Consider the following 18,749-nt stretch of genomic DNA (forward strand, 5'->3'; position numbering starts at 1 on the left):
TTCGCTGCGTCCCCGGCGGTGTTGGCGTGTGTGCAACCGGGAGGAGGCCGCGGGGCGGAGGACACGGGCTTTCTGCCTCCCCGGAGTGGGCACGCGCCCCGTGTGTCACCAGGAGATGCGGACGGCGACGAGCTCGAGCACCTCTCGGTCGCCCCGACGGTGCGCGGGACTCGGGCGGCCGCTGTGCTGGGGGCCTGCTGCGGCCCTTTCTGCGGGCGGGGCTTGCGGACGCGATCAACGGCCTTTCCAGCCAGTGAGACCCCACCGTGTAGGCGCCGCCCCCTCACGGGCCAATGGGGAGAGACACGGAAGTCGGGCTTGTTTATCCGCGGCTTCGTGGCCGCTGTGTGCGGCGTTGACACCGGAAGCCACGTGGTCCTCTTAGGTGGTCTGACGGGTGGTGGCGAGAGCGGGGCCAACAGGCTCAGAATGGGGAGGCCTGATGGAGGCGCTTATAATAGGACATTTCTGCTTTTGGGTCCCTCAGGTTATTTTTTAGTTCTGCCTTGACAGGAGTTTCATGCATTTCCTTCTCCCTATTGTTATATCTGCAGAAGAAGAAAAAGCGAGTAATGTAGTAGCTTGAGAACCTTAAGTGACTTTGGACAATTGACTTCGCCACCCCCAAACTCAATTCTGTGATACGCGAATTGGAGAGATTTGTGTCCACCTCCCAGGGCTGCCTGAAGGTTAGCCAAGGCAATGGGCAGTTTCTGGCACAGAAAGCGCTCGTGCACGGCGCTGCAGAGGCTGCAGAGCTCCTTCGTATACTTAGGTGATGTGGCTGAATAGGCCGTGGTCCTGTTTATTTCTCGGTGGCTCCTGCGGTCAGGCAAAGAGAAGGACTCTTTTTTTTTTTTTGGTGATGGGCATTCAGTGCCTCCACATAAGCTCTTACTTTACCCTCAGGATAATCCTGTAAATTAGGTAGAACAAGCGTTATCTCCATACAGTTGTGATATTTTAACTCACAGAGGTTAAAGTCCTATGAAGTCCAGTGTTGTATAAGCAAGGGACAAATAACAGATGCTTCGTAAATAATTTTTGAAAACATGTTTGATCACTCACTTTCTGGCCTGTGGAGCTTATAAGTTGGGTACGCTGTAAGATGATATTATGTGTAATACAGAATACTGGTTACAGAGTTTTATCTTTTGATGTCTTGTATTGTCTTTGCTTCATACTTGTAACTCATCCGATTCTCACAGTCCTCAGATAAGAAAATTGAGCTTCTGTGACTGTTACGTCATTTGCTCAAGGTAATCTCCTCCCATGTTGGGACTCCCAAAGCACTGGGCCTGTGAGAGAGTCAGGTGGAATCTGTATCGCCTTTTATGATCTCGGGAAGTTACGTAGCATCTCTTTCGCCTGTGCTATTGGTTGAGACAGTTCAAAATGAGGGAATAGAGACTCCTGCCTCTCAGTGGAAGAATGTCAGTCACATTAGAAGAGCACATGGGATAGGGCCATCCTTAAAAATACAATTCCCCACACATATATACGTATTCCTTTCTATTTAAACATAAGATTGTTGTATTGAAATATATATAGCTCACTAGCTAACCATCAATTTTCTTTTACAGGGAAATGATCTTCATTGGTTAGCATGTGCCTTGTATGTGGCTTGCAGAAAATCTGTGCCAACTGTAAGCAAAGGGACAGTTGAAGGAAACTATGTATCTTTAACTAGAATCCTGCGATGTTCAGAGCAGAGGTAACTATGTTAGAGTTTAAAAAGTAGAACGCGATTAATATAAAAGCCCATAAATTACAGTAAGAATTATCTTTGTTCATCATTTTCTGAGCATTTGTACTTACGGAGTGCTGAATTTTGACGCTAAGTCATGGTTCTCCTTTACGACATCTAAGTTAGTATCCATTATATTTTACTTATTTGGTGAAAAATACTTAAATTTTAATATATTAGGCACTTGTATGAAGAGTTTACTATTGAAGGTTGTGGCTCATCATGCTATAATACTGGAGAATTCTGAATAAGGATATTGAAAAACTTTAGGAAATGTTCTACATTGAAAAGGTTAATAAACTATTATATGGTATTAAATATAGAACTACATGCACAGGACTTGTATCTTAATATATGTGGAATGTGTAAATACTTCTAAGTTTCCTGTTTGGGGTATAAGCAACACTATTATAATCAGTTACAGAAAGGGTCAAATAATGCTATAAAGAGGCAAAAATTGCTTTTACTATCTGTTGTGTAATTGAATTGATTACATTTATTATATGTGACTTTTGGGTGAATTTTCTCTATGACTTATTAAAGATTGGTAGAAAAAAGATATTTGGCATTTTGCGGAGTAAATACCACTGTCAAAATTTATGGACCTAATGGTTTTAAAAAAATGACTTACTATTGAAATAATTGACAAGAAATATAATATTTAGCTGTAGTCTGTTTATTAACTTTGAACTCCATCCTGAGATATATTTAGGCTTAAGGACAAGAGGCAGCACATAAAGAGTAGAACACCTGGACTGTAAACCTGGAGAAGTGGACTTAATAAGGTACAAAAGTATAATCATTATGGAGAAAGTGGAGGCAGAGTAATCCAGTTAAATGACAAGGAACTTTAGAGGCAAAGGTCAAATTATGGATTCATCGTTATAAATCAGGGGTGTCCAAATTTTTTCAACGGTTTTCACCAAGGGCCATATGCGGTAAAATACACAAACAGCCAGGCCACTCACTCGAGGTGAAGTACGTATTGCCTCACCTGGTTTATTTAAGTAAACTAAATATATTTTTGAAATTTGCTGCAGGCCAATTAACAATGGATTGAGGGCCGCAGTTGGCCCGCGGGCCGCAGTTTGGACACCCCTATTATAAACTATAGTAAATGAAACTTATCTAACATTTTTATGCAAGTAGTACAATCCTGGGCTTCAGTTTTATGTCCATTTCAAAAACTCAATTTTTATCTTTAAATTTTTACCTATGTGTTCAGATTATGTACTTCTCTGCCATAGTGGACTAAATAGATTAAAAACAGAGCAGATTGGGAGAAGATATTTACGATACACATCACTGACAAAAGGTCAGTATCCAAAACGATAAAAAGAAGTACTAAGAAATGGTTAAATAATTGACAACTACTAAAAAATGGGTAAAGAATATGGTTTCACAAAGGACAAAACTCACATAGCCAATAGATATAGGCAAAGACGTTCAATCTCACTAGTAATCAAGGAAGTTCAAAGTAAAAACAGGATAGCATTTCTTTCTCATTAGATTGGGGAAGCTTAAAGCCTGATCATAGCCTGATCAAGTTTGGTCATTATGTAGAGAAATAAGACCTCTGTATTACTGGTGCACATTGGTGAGAGTAGAAACTGGCATCACCACTTTAGTGGGAAATTGGGCAGTACCTAGTAAAGTTGCAAATACACATTCTTTTACTCAGCAGTTCTGCTTCTTTGGGTAGTTCCTAAAGAAACTCTTATAATACATGTACAAGAATGTGTTCACTACTGCATTTTTGGTTATAATGAAAATTTAGATACCTCAATTTCGATCGGTTAGGGAATGAATGCAAAAAACTGTGGTATTTCATCTGAAGGAATAGTTTTAGCAATTAAAATAAAAGAATTATATCTACATGTATCAACATTAATCTCAGAAACATTGAATGAAAACGCAAGTTGCAGAATTCTGCTTTTAGTATGATACCATTTATATAAAATTGTGAAATCACACATACAAATGATATTGCTTAGTATTTATGGATACATATACATTCATATAGTTGCTAGTAAGTATAAAAACATGGATGGGAAAGACTCAGACTAACTTTATAATGGTGGTTATTTTGGGGGAAAAAGAGTGGGGAATGGGATTGGAGAGGAGTACAAGTGGGAACTTGGGCTATTTATGTAGAACCTGAAGCAAACATTGCAAAATTTATTTGATATGTTAATATTTGTTAAATCTGGCAATTGGGTACATGAATGAATGTTGGTTATGTTACTCTGGGTAGTTGTTTTGTATTTTTATATATTTCATAGTTTTAAAAAGCTATCAGTTAATCTCAGAAAAAAGTAGGAACTTCAGAGAAATCAATCTATAAGAGATTAAGCTATTCAGAGGCATGAGTTGGGATGCTGTATCTGTCTAAAAGTAATATAATTTAATAAGTTAGTTTTTATTTATCTGTAATTATATTTGTATACTTGTATTAATTATGAAAATATCTCATTTTTTATTTTTAATATCAGCTTAATTGAATTTTTTAACAAGATGAAGAAATGGGAAGAGATGGCAAATCTACCCCAACATTTCAGAGAACGTACAGAGAAATTAGAAAGAAACTTCACTGTTTCTGCTGTAATTTTTAAGAAATATGAACCCATTTTTCAGGACATTTTTAAATATCCTCCAGAGGAACAGCCTCGTCAACAAAGAGGAAGAAAACAGCGGTATGTCTTTATATTTGTTAGTCAGAAATACACATTTATGTGTGCTACCATGTTTCCCCGAAAATAAGACAGTCAGCTCTAATGCGTCTTTTGGAGCAAAAATTAATGTAAGACCCGATATTTATATTATATTATATATTATATTGTATATTATGTAAGACCCTGTCTTATTTTACTATAATTAATATAAAAATTAATATATTATTATATTAATTTTTGCTCCAAAAGATGCGTTAGAGCTGATTGTCTGGCTAGGTCTTATTTTCAGGGAAACACGGTAAAGTTTTGATCCCTTGTTTTTGTCCTTTAGATTATTTTGCTAGTCTTAAAAAACAAGTCTGATTTCATAAATAATTTTTTTCCCCCGAAGAGCTTTCTTTTAATAATAATTACTTGCTTTTCATCGTATGTTAGACATGAAGAGTTTGGCTTCTTTCATAGTGCAAAATGTGTGCAATCTTTGTTTATATAAACTTTCTCTTTTCATTTAAGCAAAAAATGCAAAAGTCAGACCTTAGATATTTTTATCAGTTAGCTGCCTTGGGTATAGAATTTGACAAGTTGACTTTCTATTATTGATTATATTAACTACTTCTGTCATTTTCTGTGTATATAATATACATCGACTATTTCTATTATTTGACTTTTATATCAAACTGAGTACTAAATAATCCCCTTGAAGTGGCTTCTCTGGGTATTTGGATGTTTACAACCAATCAAGAGTAGAGAGACTGGATTGGGGAAAGAATAGGGGACCTGAAAGTATTAGGAATTTGTGCTTTCTGATCACGTCTGCAAAGTCTATAAACTTACTTTGACTTAGTGTTTTCCATTTTTTCTGATAAGGGCAGTTATGGGATACAAATTCTGTACCTTTATCCTGGAAATTTTTTTATAAAGTAGAAATGGAAATTTGTTCCTAAAAGAGAAGTAGAAAAATGTTGACGAGAAAAGTAGAGGAAAAGGAGTTATTATAATGGAATGAATAATGTTTGCTTCTCTTTCAATATAAAAATGTTCCCACATTGTGAAGGATGTTTACAGTAAGTGAGCAGCTTTTAAAAATAAACTGTACATATTCATGTAGTTGACCCCACTGATATGGAAGCAGCTGGTCTAGTTTGCTTGCAGTTTTGGGGAACTGACTATTTACAATTAAGTATTCTAAAGTTTGGATAGAGCTTTGTTCTGAGTCTGAGCGAAGCTGATGTGATAATTTATAGAAAGATACAGAATATTTTCTATCTATGGAGTGTCACAGAAAATGATTTCAGATTGTATTTGCTGTGATATTTATTAGGGTTTATATACTACCTAATTCTAATTAAGAAAACTGTAAGTTAACTTTAAAAATTTTATATCTATATTGCTCTGTATGCTTTTTTTAGTACCTTTGGCTAATAATAGTAATAATAATGTATACCATTTACTGAGCATTTATTATGGCGCAAGCATTCTTCTAAGTTAATGTCACTTCATTTAAAATCCCCATGACAAGTTTATGAGGATGATGCTATTGTTACAGGTGGGGAAAAATAAGCCCTTCACAGGTTAAGCAGTTTGGCCAAGGTCACACAGTTAAGTGTGGAGCTGTTATTGAAACTCAAGCAGTCTGCTTATAGAACCCATGTGCTTTGCCATGACTCTATAATATATTTCACACACACCAGTGTTTGAAAGTTTGTCAGTATTTATTGAGAATTTACTGTGTGAAGTACTTTGTTGGGTGTTATGTAGGTTACAACTATTAAAAAAAAACCCACAAAAACCCACCATCACTGTCTTTTGAGAGTTTACAGTATAGCGGGGAAAGGAGACATGTAGAAACGCAAAAGCTAATCGAAATGTAGGACTTCTGAGGCAAAAATAAGCCACTCTACACGACCCAGTCACGTAAGGTTCTATGGAATAAGTAGAAATAGGTCTTCAACAACGGGTAGGATTTTGATAGGTGAATTTAGAGGTACAGTAGTCCTCCCCTTATCCAGGGTTCCACTTTCTGTGGTTTCAGTTACCCACTGTCAGCTGTGGTCCGAAAATATTTAATGGAAAATTCCAGAAATAAACAATTCTTAAGTTCTAAATTGCGTGCCGTTCTGAGTAGCATGATGAAATCCTGCTCCGTCCCACCCGAGACATGACTCATCCCTTTGGCGATGGTATCCACTCTGTGGACGCTCCCTGCCCCTTAGTCACTAGTAGCCAGCTCGCTTACCAGATCAATTGTCGAGGGAGGTATCACAGTGCTTGTGTTTAGTAACCCTATTTTACTTAATAATGGCCCCAAAGTGCAAGCGTAGTGATGCAGACAATTTGGATATGCCACAGAGAAGCCGTAAAGTACTTCCATTAAGTGAAAGAGAAAGCCTTCTACGCAGAGGTAAAGAATGAAGACACCGAGGCAGCAAAGCATGTTCTGGAGTTCTCACATTATAGAGCCAGTTTTTAGAGTGGCTTGAATGTTAACCTGAAAAGTTGGACTTGTCTTGGCAGGCATCCAAACTAGATAGTTTATCGTGTTCCTCTGGTAGGGAGGCTGCTTTTTAAAGCAGGGCACAGACGTTTAATCTTTGCCATGGACTGGTGGATTAAGGACCATATTATACCCAAGTAGAATAATCTCTTAGAGGATGAAGAGACTAGGGCACAAGGAGAGCAAGAGTACTGAGCTAATGACTGAAGGAACTAAGCTCCGCTCTCCTGATTCCTCTTTTCAAAGAACCTTGTGAGAATAACGATTTTGGGATGTGGAGACAACAGGTGTCTCATATCAACATTGGCAGAGGTTCTGATGGAAAAGCCAAGCTTAAAACACGTCTTGGCAAAGTACAACAGGTACTCTTAATGACAGAAGTATAAGGAATCCCTGGAAGCCCAGACTTTACATTGGAAAGTCCCTTTGTGACTTGCTATAACCTGGAATGTTTTTAGGGAGGAAAGGTTTACAGTTCATCAGCTATGATAGAGGAAAAAGAAACGGGGCAAATACCTGACTGCATGGGCCTTAAAGCAGCATAAGCCTTGTTGAAGTCACCAAAAGAACTATTGTTTCTCATTTTATTTTCTACCTTACCTATCTTGACCTCAAAAAGCTTTTAACGTTCTTCAGAATTTTTTTCTGAAATGAGCTTGCCCTGGTCTCCAGTTATTTCTTTACCAGTATCGGGTTGGAGTAGAACTTCTTGCACATTTTCCATGTGAAGTGAACATGCTCTTCTGTTTCTCGCCTGGTTTGCAGTCATTTGGGATGTCTTTTCTAACTTTTTTGTTATCTCATGACTTTCTTTTCCCCCAAAGGCGACAGCCCTGTACCGTTTCTGAAGTGTTCCATTTTTGCTGGGTGCTTTTTATATATGCAAAAGGTAAGAAAGGAGTAATATTTATTTAAATATTAGTTTATTTAAATGTTCAGGTACTACTTTTATCAACCTGTAATGTGTAGCAGGAAAATATGCTCACTGAATAATTTCCCAAGGGTTTTAACCTTAGATTCTTTTTTAAGTGTTGCCTTTTCATAAAAGTCTTTTAAATTATTTTACAGTATCCAAAACCTTTCTTAGGAAATGGAAAATTTTCAAATTTTGTTCTTACAGAACATCTTTTCCACCCAAAGCTATTCTTCTGAATTATGGGCTGAAAATGCATTAGTGTGTCTATGCTTATAACTGATCCGTAATTTTCATGAGATAAGTCTTAATTTAGTTGCTCATCCTCAAGAGTAGTTCAGATTATTTTTTGCATCTTGTTCAGATAAATAAGCTCTTGATCAAATGCTTTTAGATACAATTTACTTTCTCTCCTTTTCTTCTCATTTCACTTAACCTCCCCAACATCTGTATTTCTGTTAGAAATGATTTTTAGTAATCTAAAGAAGAAAAGAGAGTACAGTTAGGTAAGTTATTAGGTTGGTGCAAAAGTAATTGCGGTTTTTGCAATTATTTTTAACCATTTAAGCTGCAGTTACTTTTGCACCAACCTAATACATAGCTTTTTTCTAGAGTCTAAATGGAATGCTGTTGCGTATGTTAATAATAAAATATCAAAAGCAAAGTTGAAATCAAAGAATCACAGAGCTGGAAGGAAGTTTCATTAGTATAAGAGATTCTCATTATTAGATCAACTAGTCTAGCTTATTTACTTTAAAGATTAGGTAAGTGAGGCCCTGAAACTAGCTGCTGGAAACAGACCTAGGATTCGAACCCAGATCTCCTAGCTCTTGATTCCATGATGGATGTGAAGGCCCTATAGCATTGATTCTGTGATTTGATTTTTCTGATTATATAGCTGGTCCTTTCTGGCTAGTTAGTCGAGAGTATATCCTTCCTTCCCTGAGCTGCATGCTTGACTGCAAAGAAAAAAATTTTCTTCTGTCAAAAATAAGCTGGTTGGCTCAGTTGGTTAGAGTGTGGTGCTAATAACACCAAGGTTGCCTGTTTAGTCCCCGCATGGGCCACTGTGAGCTGCACCCTCCTTAAAAAAATAAAAAAGCTTAGATATTTTGCTTTCCATCACACTGACATGTTTCTTTAGTGGAGATAAAAGTGATATGCTCAGTGGCAGGAAACAAAGAAAGGCTTAGGAGCTTGTAAACTGTTTTCATAGTGGTTTTACTTGCTAACACTTTTAGCTTGCTGTAGCTGCTATTATATATATATATGTATATATATATGATATTAAATTTGTCATTGGATTGTGGGCAGGTATATTAGATTCTAGGATTTTTATCTGTTTTATGTCTTTTATGGCATATCTGTAATTGGGAGTAAATGTACTATGTAAACTATTAAAGAATTTTATTTTCCTTATGTAGATTTTGGTCCCACTTGATCAACTTGGGTGCCATTTTTTGTTTCTGCAGTTAACTCAGTGTTTGAGTTGTATCTTATTATTAATTGTTTATAATTACTTGATTCGAAGAGTCCCCTCACAGTCCAGCACTATGATCTTTTATGATTCACTGGGATCTTTTCTAATAGAGCAGCTTGTTTAATTTATTCAGTTCTTGGTGTAGTTATTTGGGAGGAGGTGTAATCTATGATAGCCGCCTTTCTCATGATTTTGTCTGCAACATATGGGCCTCCCACATTATCTCATTCCTGCTTTTGCCTTTTACATCTGTTGACTTCCTATGGCACGTACTCTCCAGTGACAAGTTTGGGCTTGTCCTCAGGAAGGGATTTGTGGCCTGAAGACCAATAGGTACCACTTCTTATTTTGCATGAGATCCCAAATCCTCTCATTCCTCATAAATAAGCTGAATTTAGAGGTTAAACAGGTTATTTTTGTTGATTGAAAGATGAAATATCTCACAACGTGAGATTTATTTCTAAAGTCATGTGAAGTATGTCATGTTGGGACAGTCCTGGAGTTTAAATGAGATTCTGATCTTTAGGGGCATTTCAGCTTTTCGTTACAAGTTACAGTGCTGCAGGTTTTTTCCTTCTATGGCAAGTACACACCAGTGACAAGTTTAGGCTTGTCAGTGTGATGGGCTTTGTAGCTTGAAACCTTTAGGTGCCACTTCCTGTTTTACGTTTGAGAAACCGAGTATATTTTAGTATTAAACATCTTTCAAGCAGAGCCAAGCAAGTTAGTTTGCTTATATCAATGCAAAATTTAACATATCATTTGCCATTCTGGCAACAGAAAAAAATTTTTTTCTCTTTAATTCATTTAAACTGATTTGTCGAATGTTTCCATCTATACAAAAAAAGAATTACTTCTCCTTAATGTGCTGAGGTAAGTGGTGATTTTCTTGGGTGAAAAGGAGAGAAGAAAGCCTAAAACACTATTATGTGTTTGTGTACGCATGCATTTGTGTAGTAGGCATTGAGTGTGAAAATGTCAAAGTTTAGAAATAATTCTTTCGGATGTATGTTAGCTATTTAAATTAAATTCATCTGATGTTATAAGAATGTAAAGTTAATATAAGCATATATATGCAGTGTTTAATGAGAAGGGATATGCTCAAAGTTACCAAAAAAATACAGAACTATTTCTTAATTTCTAAGAATATTAAAAATGTTTCACTGCCTGTAAGAACTGCTTTCAGTGTTAGGAGTTAAAGCAAACTGCAGAAATGACATTTCCATAGGTATAAGTTTTGGTTTCTTTTTTCTTTGTTACGAAGCATCAACAATTCTTAGGATACTAACTCTAGAACTTAAATTGTGGTCCTATTGCATTAATTTGTATGAACTTGTGTTCATATGTAGAAAAGTATTTAAAATGTTACTGTTAGGAGTCTAATTATAGGTTCTGGTGTTTTTAAAGTACATACATGAAAAAAATAATTACATGAATAATTTTTTCAGCTATTTCCATCTAAATGTTTCTACAGAGTTTATTGACAGAAAAATATTTTCATATAAAACAATTCTTTCAGTTTGAGATAACTTAGGAAGTTGTGTTCAGATTTTCAAAGGAAGAACCATTGATGATAAAATTTTGGGGAGCTACTAGGCATTTAATAAATGCTTATTTAGTGAATACTGAGTGAACAAATGGCATTTTAAGTAAAATTTTGGTTTTCATTAAACTCTTAAAAATTAATTAAACTATAAGAGTAATATATCAAAATGTAAATTTACCAAAACACTTTATGTGGCTCTTAGGTCAGCTTTGTACATTTTAATTAAAGAAATTATTTGTAAAATATTGTAAAGTTGATGTATATTTAACTCTGTAATTATTTATAATCCTTTAGGTAATTTCCCCATGATTAGTGATGATTTGGTCAATTCTTATCATCTTCTGCTGTGTGCTTTGGACTTAGTTTATGGAAATGCCCTTCAATGTTCCAATCGCAAAGAGCTTGTCAACCCTAATTTTAAAGGTAAGTTTGTAGATCAAAGATTATTCGACAACTCACATTTCTACATTCTGTTTCTCTTGGGAGTGTCATACATAGTACAGGTTTCCTAGCATCAGAGAACATAAAGTGCTTTGAAAAGCTCATCATTATTGTTTTTCAGAGTACTTACAACTAAGAGTCGAGCTCTCTGTAAAAATATTTATGGAAAAGGCAGTTGCAGATATCACAAAGTTTAAAGTCTTAGATGACCACATTAGAAGTTTCTGATATATGTACTCAACAAGAAGGAATTTAGAAATCCAGAGTAGCAAACATGACATTAAAGCTGATGGTATTTTTCTACATTGGCAAGCTTCGTGCCTGACACACTGTGGAAGGTCAAAATGGATTTATAGAAAGAATCTTCATTTCAGATCTTTTCTACAGAAGAGTAGTTATGATTCTAAGGTCAGGAAAAGGAATTTTCAGCTCTTAAAAGATATATGAAAGCGATCATTATTTCGGTAATGGATTTAGTTGGCTTTAAGGTATGTAATTTCTATGAATGATACACAGTAAGAGGCCAAATTGTGATATACAAAGCAAACACTAAAAATTATTTATAGAACCAGTATATAATGCTGCTGCTATTTGAATAATACCATAGTAGGATTCCGAGTGATTGTCAGTTTTGGGGTGCTTACAATTAGAATTTCAGCTTGTCTGACTCTCAAAGTAGATTTTTGGAGTTAGTGAACTTAGTTACTTCAGTTGCTCCTAGTTTGGTAAATTTAATTTTCTTTGTATTCTGTCTTTTCTCTCATGTCCTTCCTAACTCCATTGTATATAATTGTTTCCCTTCATTTTCCCCCTCTTGTATTTTTATTTTTTTCCACTTAGTCTAGGGCAAAAATTAGCTGTAAATTAATATAATAAACACATAATTGAGTGAAATATATAAATAGTATATACTTTGAACACTAATTTTTTTGAAGTGGTATTTTTTTAATTTGAATGTAAGGCTTATTTGAAAAGTTATATTTTCGTGTTTCAGATCTTATAGCAATATGCTAAAATTATTTTTTATTTTTTTAAACCATCTCTAGATAAATAATTGGCAAACTGAAATCTTTTGAATAGTGATATACTTTACCTCTATTTGCTATTTTTGAGGTATATTTAAATAGAGTCAAATCAGGCTTGTATACACTATTTCCTGTACATTCATAAGCTAACTGACATGCTGATTAGACTCTATTATTTACATTTCAGTTTATTACAGTTTGGTTTATGCTACCTGATCTCTCTGTTCTGTGATTCATATGTCATAGGCCTGTCTGAAGATTTTCATGCTAAGGATTCTAAACCTTCCTCTGACCCACCCTGTGTCATTGAGAAACTCTGTTCCTTACATGACGGCCTCGTTTTAGAAGCAAAAGGAATAAAGGAACATTTCTGGAAACCCTATATTCGGAAGCTTTATGAAAAAAAGGTTTGTAAGTAGTAAAGAAGTAATATGAAAATATTTTCTGGAGAAATATTTGATTTTTTTTAATATGATGACTTAAGGATCTTTTCTTTTTTATCATAGCTCCTTAAGGGAAAAGAGGAAAATCTTACTGGGTTTTTAGAGCCTGGGAACTTTGGAGAGAGTTTGTGAGTACTTCTGTTGTAAAACTGTTTCAATATTTAAAATTGTGTGCTTAGAAAGCCTCAGCGTTTCTTATTTTTATTGTCTCTACCTTGGAAATTTAGGATATTTTTATGGAAGAATACAGGGAAGCAATAAAAAATTCTATCAACTGTTACTCTAAGCACATTTTTAAATTCATTGAAAATTGTGTCGCTGTTCTTGAAAGCCTTAATAGTTAAGCTTTTGGATCATAATTTTTGAAGTAAAGAAATTTTTTTGGAACTATACAGGTGAAACATGATGAAGGGGAGGTACTGAGGTCTTCAAAGGTTCCTGGAGCAGGTAGGAAAGATCATTTAGCTTCAGACCAGAAGCTGTAGTTACCAGGCGGATTGGTGCAGTGCACTCATCCGAAATATTGTCAGGAAAATATTACTTTATGATGGGTGAGCATGGTGTAGGCACTCCTCAGTTTTTATCATGAACAGAGTGATCCCATTAGCATTTAACTGTCGCAAAATTATTAGAACTTTTAGTAAATAAAAAATAAATGAAATAAGTGCACTAAAACATTCACTGTGGCAGTTCTGTGAGTCTACATTTTGCCTTTTTTTTTTTCTCTATAGTAAAGCCATCAATAAGGCCTATGAGGAGTATGTTTTATCTATTGGGAATTTAGATGAACGGATATTTCTTGGAGAGGATGCTGAAGAGGAGACTGGGATCCTCTCCAGGTGTCTGAACACTGGTTCAGGAACCGAGACTGCCGAAAGGGTGCAGATGAAGAACATCTTGCAGCAGCACTTTGACAAGGTGAGAAGAGTAGGAATAAGGGAGCAGACTTGCCCAGGGGCCTGTTTTATTCCAGAAATTGTGTGTGTGTGTGTGTTTTACTTGCTTCCAGTGTGGAAAAGACAATTCCCATCATCACTTATCTTAATTGAAAAAGTTACCTCCATGTTTGTTTACTGGTTCAATTTTTGTTAACATCAACTTTCAACTGATGATTGTTGGTTTTAAAAAGATGGGCCAGTAAAATATAGCCTTTACATACTGAACATTGTAGACATTTAGAAAACGTTGATTGACCTAAATTGGTGCCTTTATCTAAGAGACTAGAGAAACTGAGAATCTAGTCTTTAAGAAAGTTATTTTGAACTGAGGTTGGGGATCATGTGGTGTTATTTCATGCAGATCTTGAGGATGATGGAGACAGAATTTCCCATCTGTTGTGTGGTGTTTACAGAAAATATACAACTTTTGACAAGTGCCTCCAGAGGCAGTGTGGATAATTCCACGGGGCAACTCACCTGTAGGACCAGAATTAAGACTGGTTTGCTTATTCATTCAACAGATATATTTAAAAGTATTCTGTATACCAAATTGTATCCTGCACCCTGGGGATACACCAGTGAACAAAACAGCCAAGTATGTATTGTTTTATATTCTAGAGTGGGGAGGTGAACAATAGATAACCAAACAAGGTAACTATATCATGTATCAGGTGATAGTACGTGAAGAAAAATAAAATCGAGTGGTAGTACAAAGTATTGGGGAGAAGGGAGACTAGCTGGACATTGGGCTGTTGCAGATAGGGTGCTTGGGAAAGGCATCTCTGAGGAGGAAATATTCTCGGAGACCTGAAGAGAGGAAGCAAGTCTTGTGAATAGCTGCAAGATATGTTTGAAGTGAAGCGTACAGCAAGTGCAAAGCCATCAGGTAGGAGCGTGATTGGCTTTTCGGAGGAGTGTGGAGAACGCCAGTGTGGTAGGAATGGAGGGAGGGAGGGAAAGAGTGATTAAGATGTGTGGAGAGAGGTGGGACAGGTGGGACAGGCAGACCTTACAGGGCTTTGGCAGCCATGGCAGGGAGTTTTGCTTTTGCTCTGATTGACAGGAAAGCCATTAGGAAGGTGTTACGGAGAACAGTGACTGACATAATCTGATTTGTATTTTTAAAGGTCTTGTGGGGAGCTGGGATGGAGGCAAGGGTGGAAGTAGGGAATTAAGAGGCCATTGCAATGATTCTGGTGATAGTTCATGGTGGCCCAGGTCAGAGTAATGGTTGTATTGGGGCTGTATTTTGGAGACAGCACGCACAGGATTTACTGATTGTTTGGATCTGGGATGTGAGAGGAAGAAAACAGTGATGACTTCAGCTGGGTAAATGGTATAAAAGCTAAAGAAATGTCTGTAAGGTCTTCAGTGATCTGGCCCTACTACCTTTCTGAATTCATCTACCATTTTCCTCCTCCCCTATAGCGCTTATGCCACAGTTAGCCTCCTTTTTCATTCTTCCGGTGTGCCAAGCATACCCCAGCTCAAAGCCTTTGCCCTTGCTGTTTCCTCTGCCTAGAACATGTTTCTTCAGGATATTCATGTGGTTTACTTCATTTACTTCATTCCAGTCTCTGATAACCTGACTACTGTATAAAATAATAACCACCAACATCCTCCCCAACCCCAGGACTTCCTTTCCCCCTTCCTCTGTGATCAGTGTTCCTCTTAGTATATTATCTCTGTCTGACAGTAGGTTAGGTAGGTAGAAAGAATTGTTTGTCCGACAGTAAGATGGATGGATGGGTGAAAGGATGGATGGAAGGAAGGGAAAGAGGGAGGAAGGAGGGAGGGAGAGAGGATGTTTGATATCCGTCTCTGTGTTAGAATATAAGATTCATGAGGGCTGTGACCAGTACTGGATTCATGCTTGGTACATAGTAGACATTTCATGAATATTTACTATTAACCTTTATTGAGGGGGAAGAGCAAGTTTGAGGGAAGAAATCAAGAGTTCGGGTTATGAGCATGTTAAGTTCGAGATGTCTTTTAGGCATCTTACTAGAGAAATTGAGTAGGCAGTTTCGATATACAAGACTAAAGTTCACAGCAGAGGTTAGGGCTGTGTACATATTCTGGAGTCGCCAGGACACATGGGCTGAAGAGAGATTAGCTATCGGATGAGTGCTTAGAGAATAAAAGAGGTCTGAGGACAGAGCTTTGGGACACTACAAAATTTACATTTACTTGGAGAAAGAATGTCTCAGTATCTTTACCAACTTAAATTAATATTTACACTTGAGTTAGAGAAAGACTCCTCTTGATCAGAAAGCACAGGAAGCTTTAAGCTAAGAGCGTAGTGCTACCGAGAAGCCTGTGCTGACCCTGAGGCCTGGGATGGGAGGCTGTTTGTAGTCAGATACCGCGTTTCCTTAGTGGGAGCCCTGCTGTCCGTAGGCAGTGTGGTGAGATGCTGGGCTGTTGTTGGTTCTCCTGTAAACGTCCAAGGTGTTTTCCCTCCAACCAAGGCACCAGTTCATATATGGGGAAGAAGCCGGCTTCCAGAAAAGCTGTCTACAGCAGAGAGCAACCTTCTGAATGTTAACCTACCTAGATCATCTTACCGACCTAAAAAAATAGAGTTAATTTCCTTGAAACAAGGGGAAGTCTTGACTCTACTCCTGTTTATGTCACCGAGAGAGCATATAGATTTATTTCTGTATGGTTAACTTCCGTGCTTTTCAGTTATCTCATAAACTTGAATAGTTTATTCTTTTACCAGGTGAAAATTTTGGCAGGTATTTTTACAACTATTTCTAGAGTAAGTGCATTTAATACATAGGGAAATACAGTTTATCTTGAATATTAAAAATACTCTTAAGCTATCTTACCCTTTAAGTTGTTGGAAAAATTAGAAAAGATGTATTCATGTAAGCCTATGTATTCATGCTTAAATTTTTTGACATTAAATTGTCTTTCTCGTGTTTATAGTCAAGAATATTGACTTAAACTTGTTTATCTGAAGATCTGTCTACTTTAGGGGGAAGAACTGTGATAGATTCTAGTAACTAAAGGTAAAGAGGGGGCAAGAAGATGAAGAAGGCTATTTCTGCCTCTGGTTCTTTCCGGCATCGAGGAATGTTTGTTTTATCCTCTCTCCCTAAAGCAAATTTGATGATGTAGATGGACTTTTGTTAAATCATAAATTTTGTTTCAGCCTGATTTATTTCATAGCTTTCTTGAAGTACTTATAAAAATAGCAGAAGGTGGAAGCTGTGAAAATCTGTTTCTCAGAATTTTCTAATGCTTGTTTTTGCCTTCAAGCTTAAGTTTTAAAGGAAGGATAATAGAGAAATATGCCTTGTCTTAGAGATTTAACTTTTAAGAGACAGACTTTTTAGTTGGCTAAAATACAAATTGTCCTTTAATACATATTCACTTGGATAGTGGTGGCTTTTAGTGGTGTTATGTTTAAATTCCCAGAATGGTGATACTTGAATTACTAAAATTTATTGATAATGTAAAGAAAAGTCTGATTGCTTTGAATTCTCATTTGTGAAATAATTGAAAGTCTTTCTGACCTAAAATAATATTCTTTTCCTCCCCCCTTTAGTCTAAAGCACTTAGAATCTCCACACCACTTACTGGTGTGAGGTACATTAAGGATAACAGCCCTTGTGTGACTCCAGTTTCTACAGCTACACATAGCTTGAGTCGTCTTCACACCATGCTAACAGGCCTCAGGAATGCACCAAGTGAGAAATTGGAACAGATGCTAAGGTCAGTTTGAGCCCTTCTTGCCTTCTGAAATTTGGTTGTTGACCATTTTCCAATTTTCTGTTATAATGTTTCACTTATTAGTGCCTTACACCCATTAATAATTTTATATCAATTATTTGCTCAGTCCTGTTTTTAGTCTGTAGAAGATACAGCAATGTAAGATGTTTGACTAGAAGATAATCATTTTTCCTCAGTATCTTAGTCTTTTTGGGCAGCTATAACAGAATACCATCGACTGAGTGGCTTATAAACAACAGAAATTTATTTCTTCGAGTTTTAGAAGCTGGATGTCCAAGGTCAAGGTGTCAGCAAATTCAGTGTCTGCTGAGGACCCCTTCCTGGTTCATAGACAGTTATCTTTTTTTGCTGTGTCTCCACATGGCCCAAGGAGGCAAGGAAGCTCTCGGGGGGGTGGGGGGGGGGTCTTTCTTTTAAGGGCACTAATCCTCTTCAGGAGGGCTCCACCCTCATGACCTAATCACCTCCCAAATGCCCCACCTGCAAACACCATCACATTGGGGATTATGAATTTGGGGGCAGGGGACACACAAACATTTAGTCCACAGCACTCAGATTTCTTTAATATAGTACAGGAGACAGTAACTATCACTAGACACTGTAGAATAAAGCACCAAACTGTTCTGTCTTAAGATTTCAGGGAAATGGGATCAATAGAGATGGTAGTTGTTAAAGGATCTCATGAAGAGGAGTGGACCTAAGCAAATTTCTGAAGCGTGGGTCATATTTGAGAAGATAGTTATATTCATAACCAATGTAAAAACACTGTAACTTTTTTTCTGTTGTAGTTGACATTCAGTATTGTTTTATATCAGTGTCAGGCCTATAGCATAGTGGTGAGACATTTATATAATTTATGCATCAGTCTAGTATCTACCTGGCACTATACATAGTTGTTGCAGCATTATTGACTATATTCTCTATGCTGCACTTTACATCCCTGTGACTATGTTGTAACTACCAATTTGTACTTTTTACTTGTTTTTTCATCCAGCTCCACAACCCCCCTCCCCTCTGGCAACCATCAGTTTAATCTCTGTATCTATGAGTCTGTGTCTGTTTTGTTTGTTTATTTTGTTCTTAGATTCCACATGTAAGTGAGATCATATGGTATTTGTCTTTCTCTTTCTGACTTACTTTATTTAGCATAATACCCTCTAGGTCCATCCATGTTGTCGCAAAACCACTGTAACTTTTGTGAACTCTGTAAAACACCCTTGAACTGAAAAGGAAGTCCTAAAAGTTTATGATTTGATAACATAGAACCTATAGGAGCCTATTTTATTTCTGGTGGTATGGTATGAGAAGG

General features: G+C 36.8%; 1 protein-coding gene across 4 annotated transcripts in view; it reads left to right on the forward strand.

Annotated features, from left to right (window-relative positions):
- RBL2 (RB transcriptional corepressor like 2) overlaps positions 1–18,749 on the forward strand; it is a 48,210-nt gene that overhangs the window by 768 nt on the left and 28,693 nt on the right. For 3 of the 4 annotated variants that reach the window (XM_081031664.1, XM_081031663.1, XM_081031665.1), the window contains exons 2-9: positions 1,584–1,714; positions 4,240–4,440; positions 7,738–7,802; positions 11,147–11,275; positions 12,565–12,725; positions 12,825–12,889; positions 13,493–13,679; positions 17,256–17,422. In XM_081031664.1, coding sequence (XP_080887790.1) covers positions 1,584–1,714; positions 4,240–4,440; positions 7,738–7,802; positions 11,147–11,275; positions 12,565–12,725; positions 12,825–12,889; positions 13,493–13,679; positions 17,256–17,422 — 1,106 coding nt within the window. Of the gene's footprint in view, positions 1–1,583; positions 1,715–2,972; positions 3,063–4,239; positions 4,441–7,737; positions 7,803–11,146; positions 11,276–12,564; positions 12,726–12,824; positions 12,890–13,492; positions 13,680–17,255; positions 17,423–18,749 lie in introns of those variants that run through there. The other variant, XM_081031666.1, reaches the window with a different exon arrangement.

The sequence above is a fragment of the Rhinolophus hipposideros genome (genome assembly GCF_964194185.1).
Source record: "Rhinolophus hipposideros genome assembly, chromosome: 21".
Classification (NCBI taxonomy): Eukaryota; Metazoa; Chordata; class Mammalia; order Chiroptera; family Rhinolophidae; genus Rhinolophus; species Rhinolophus hipposideros.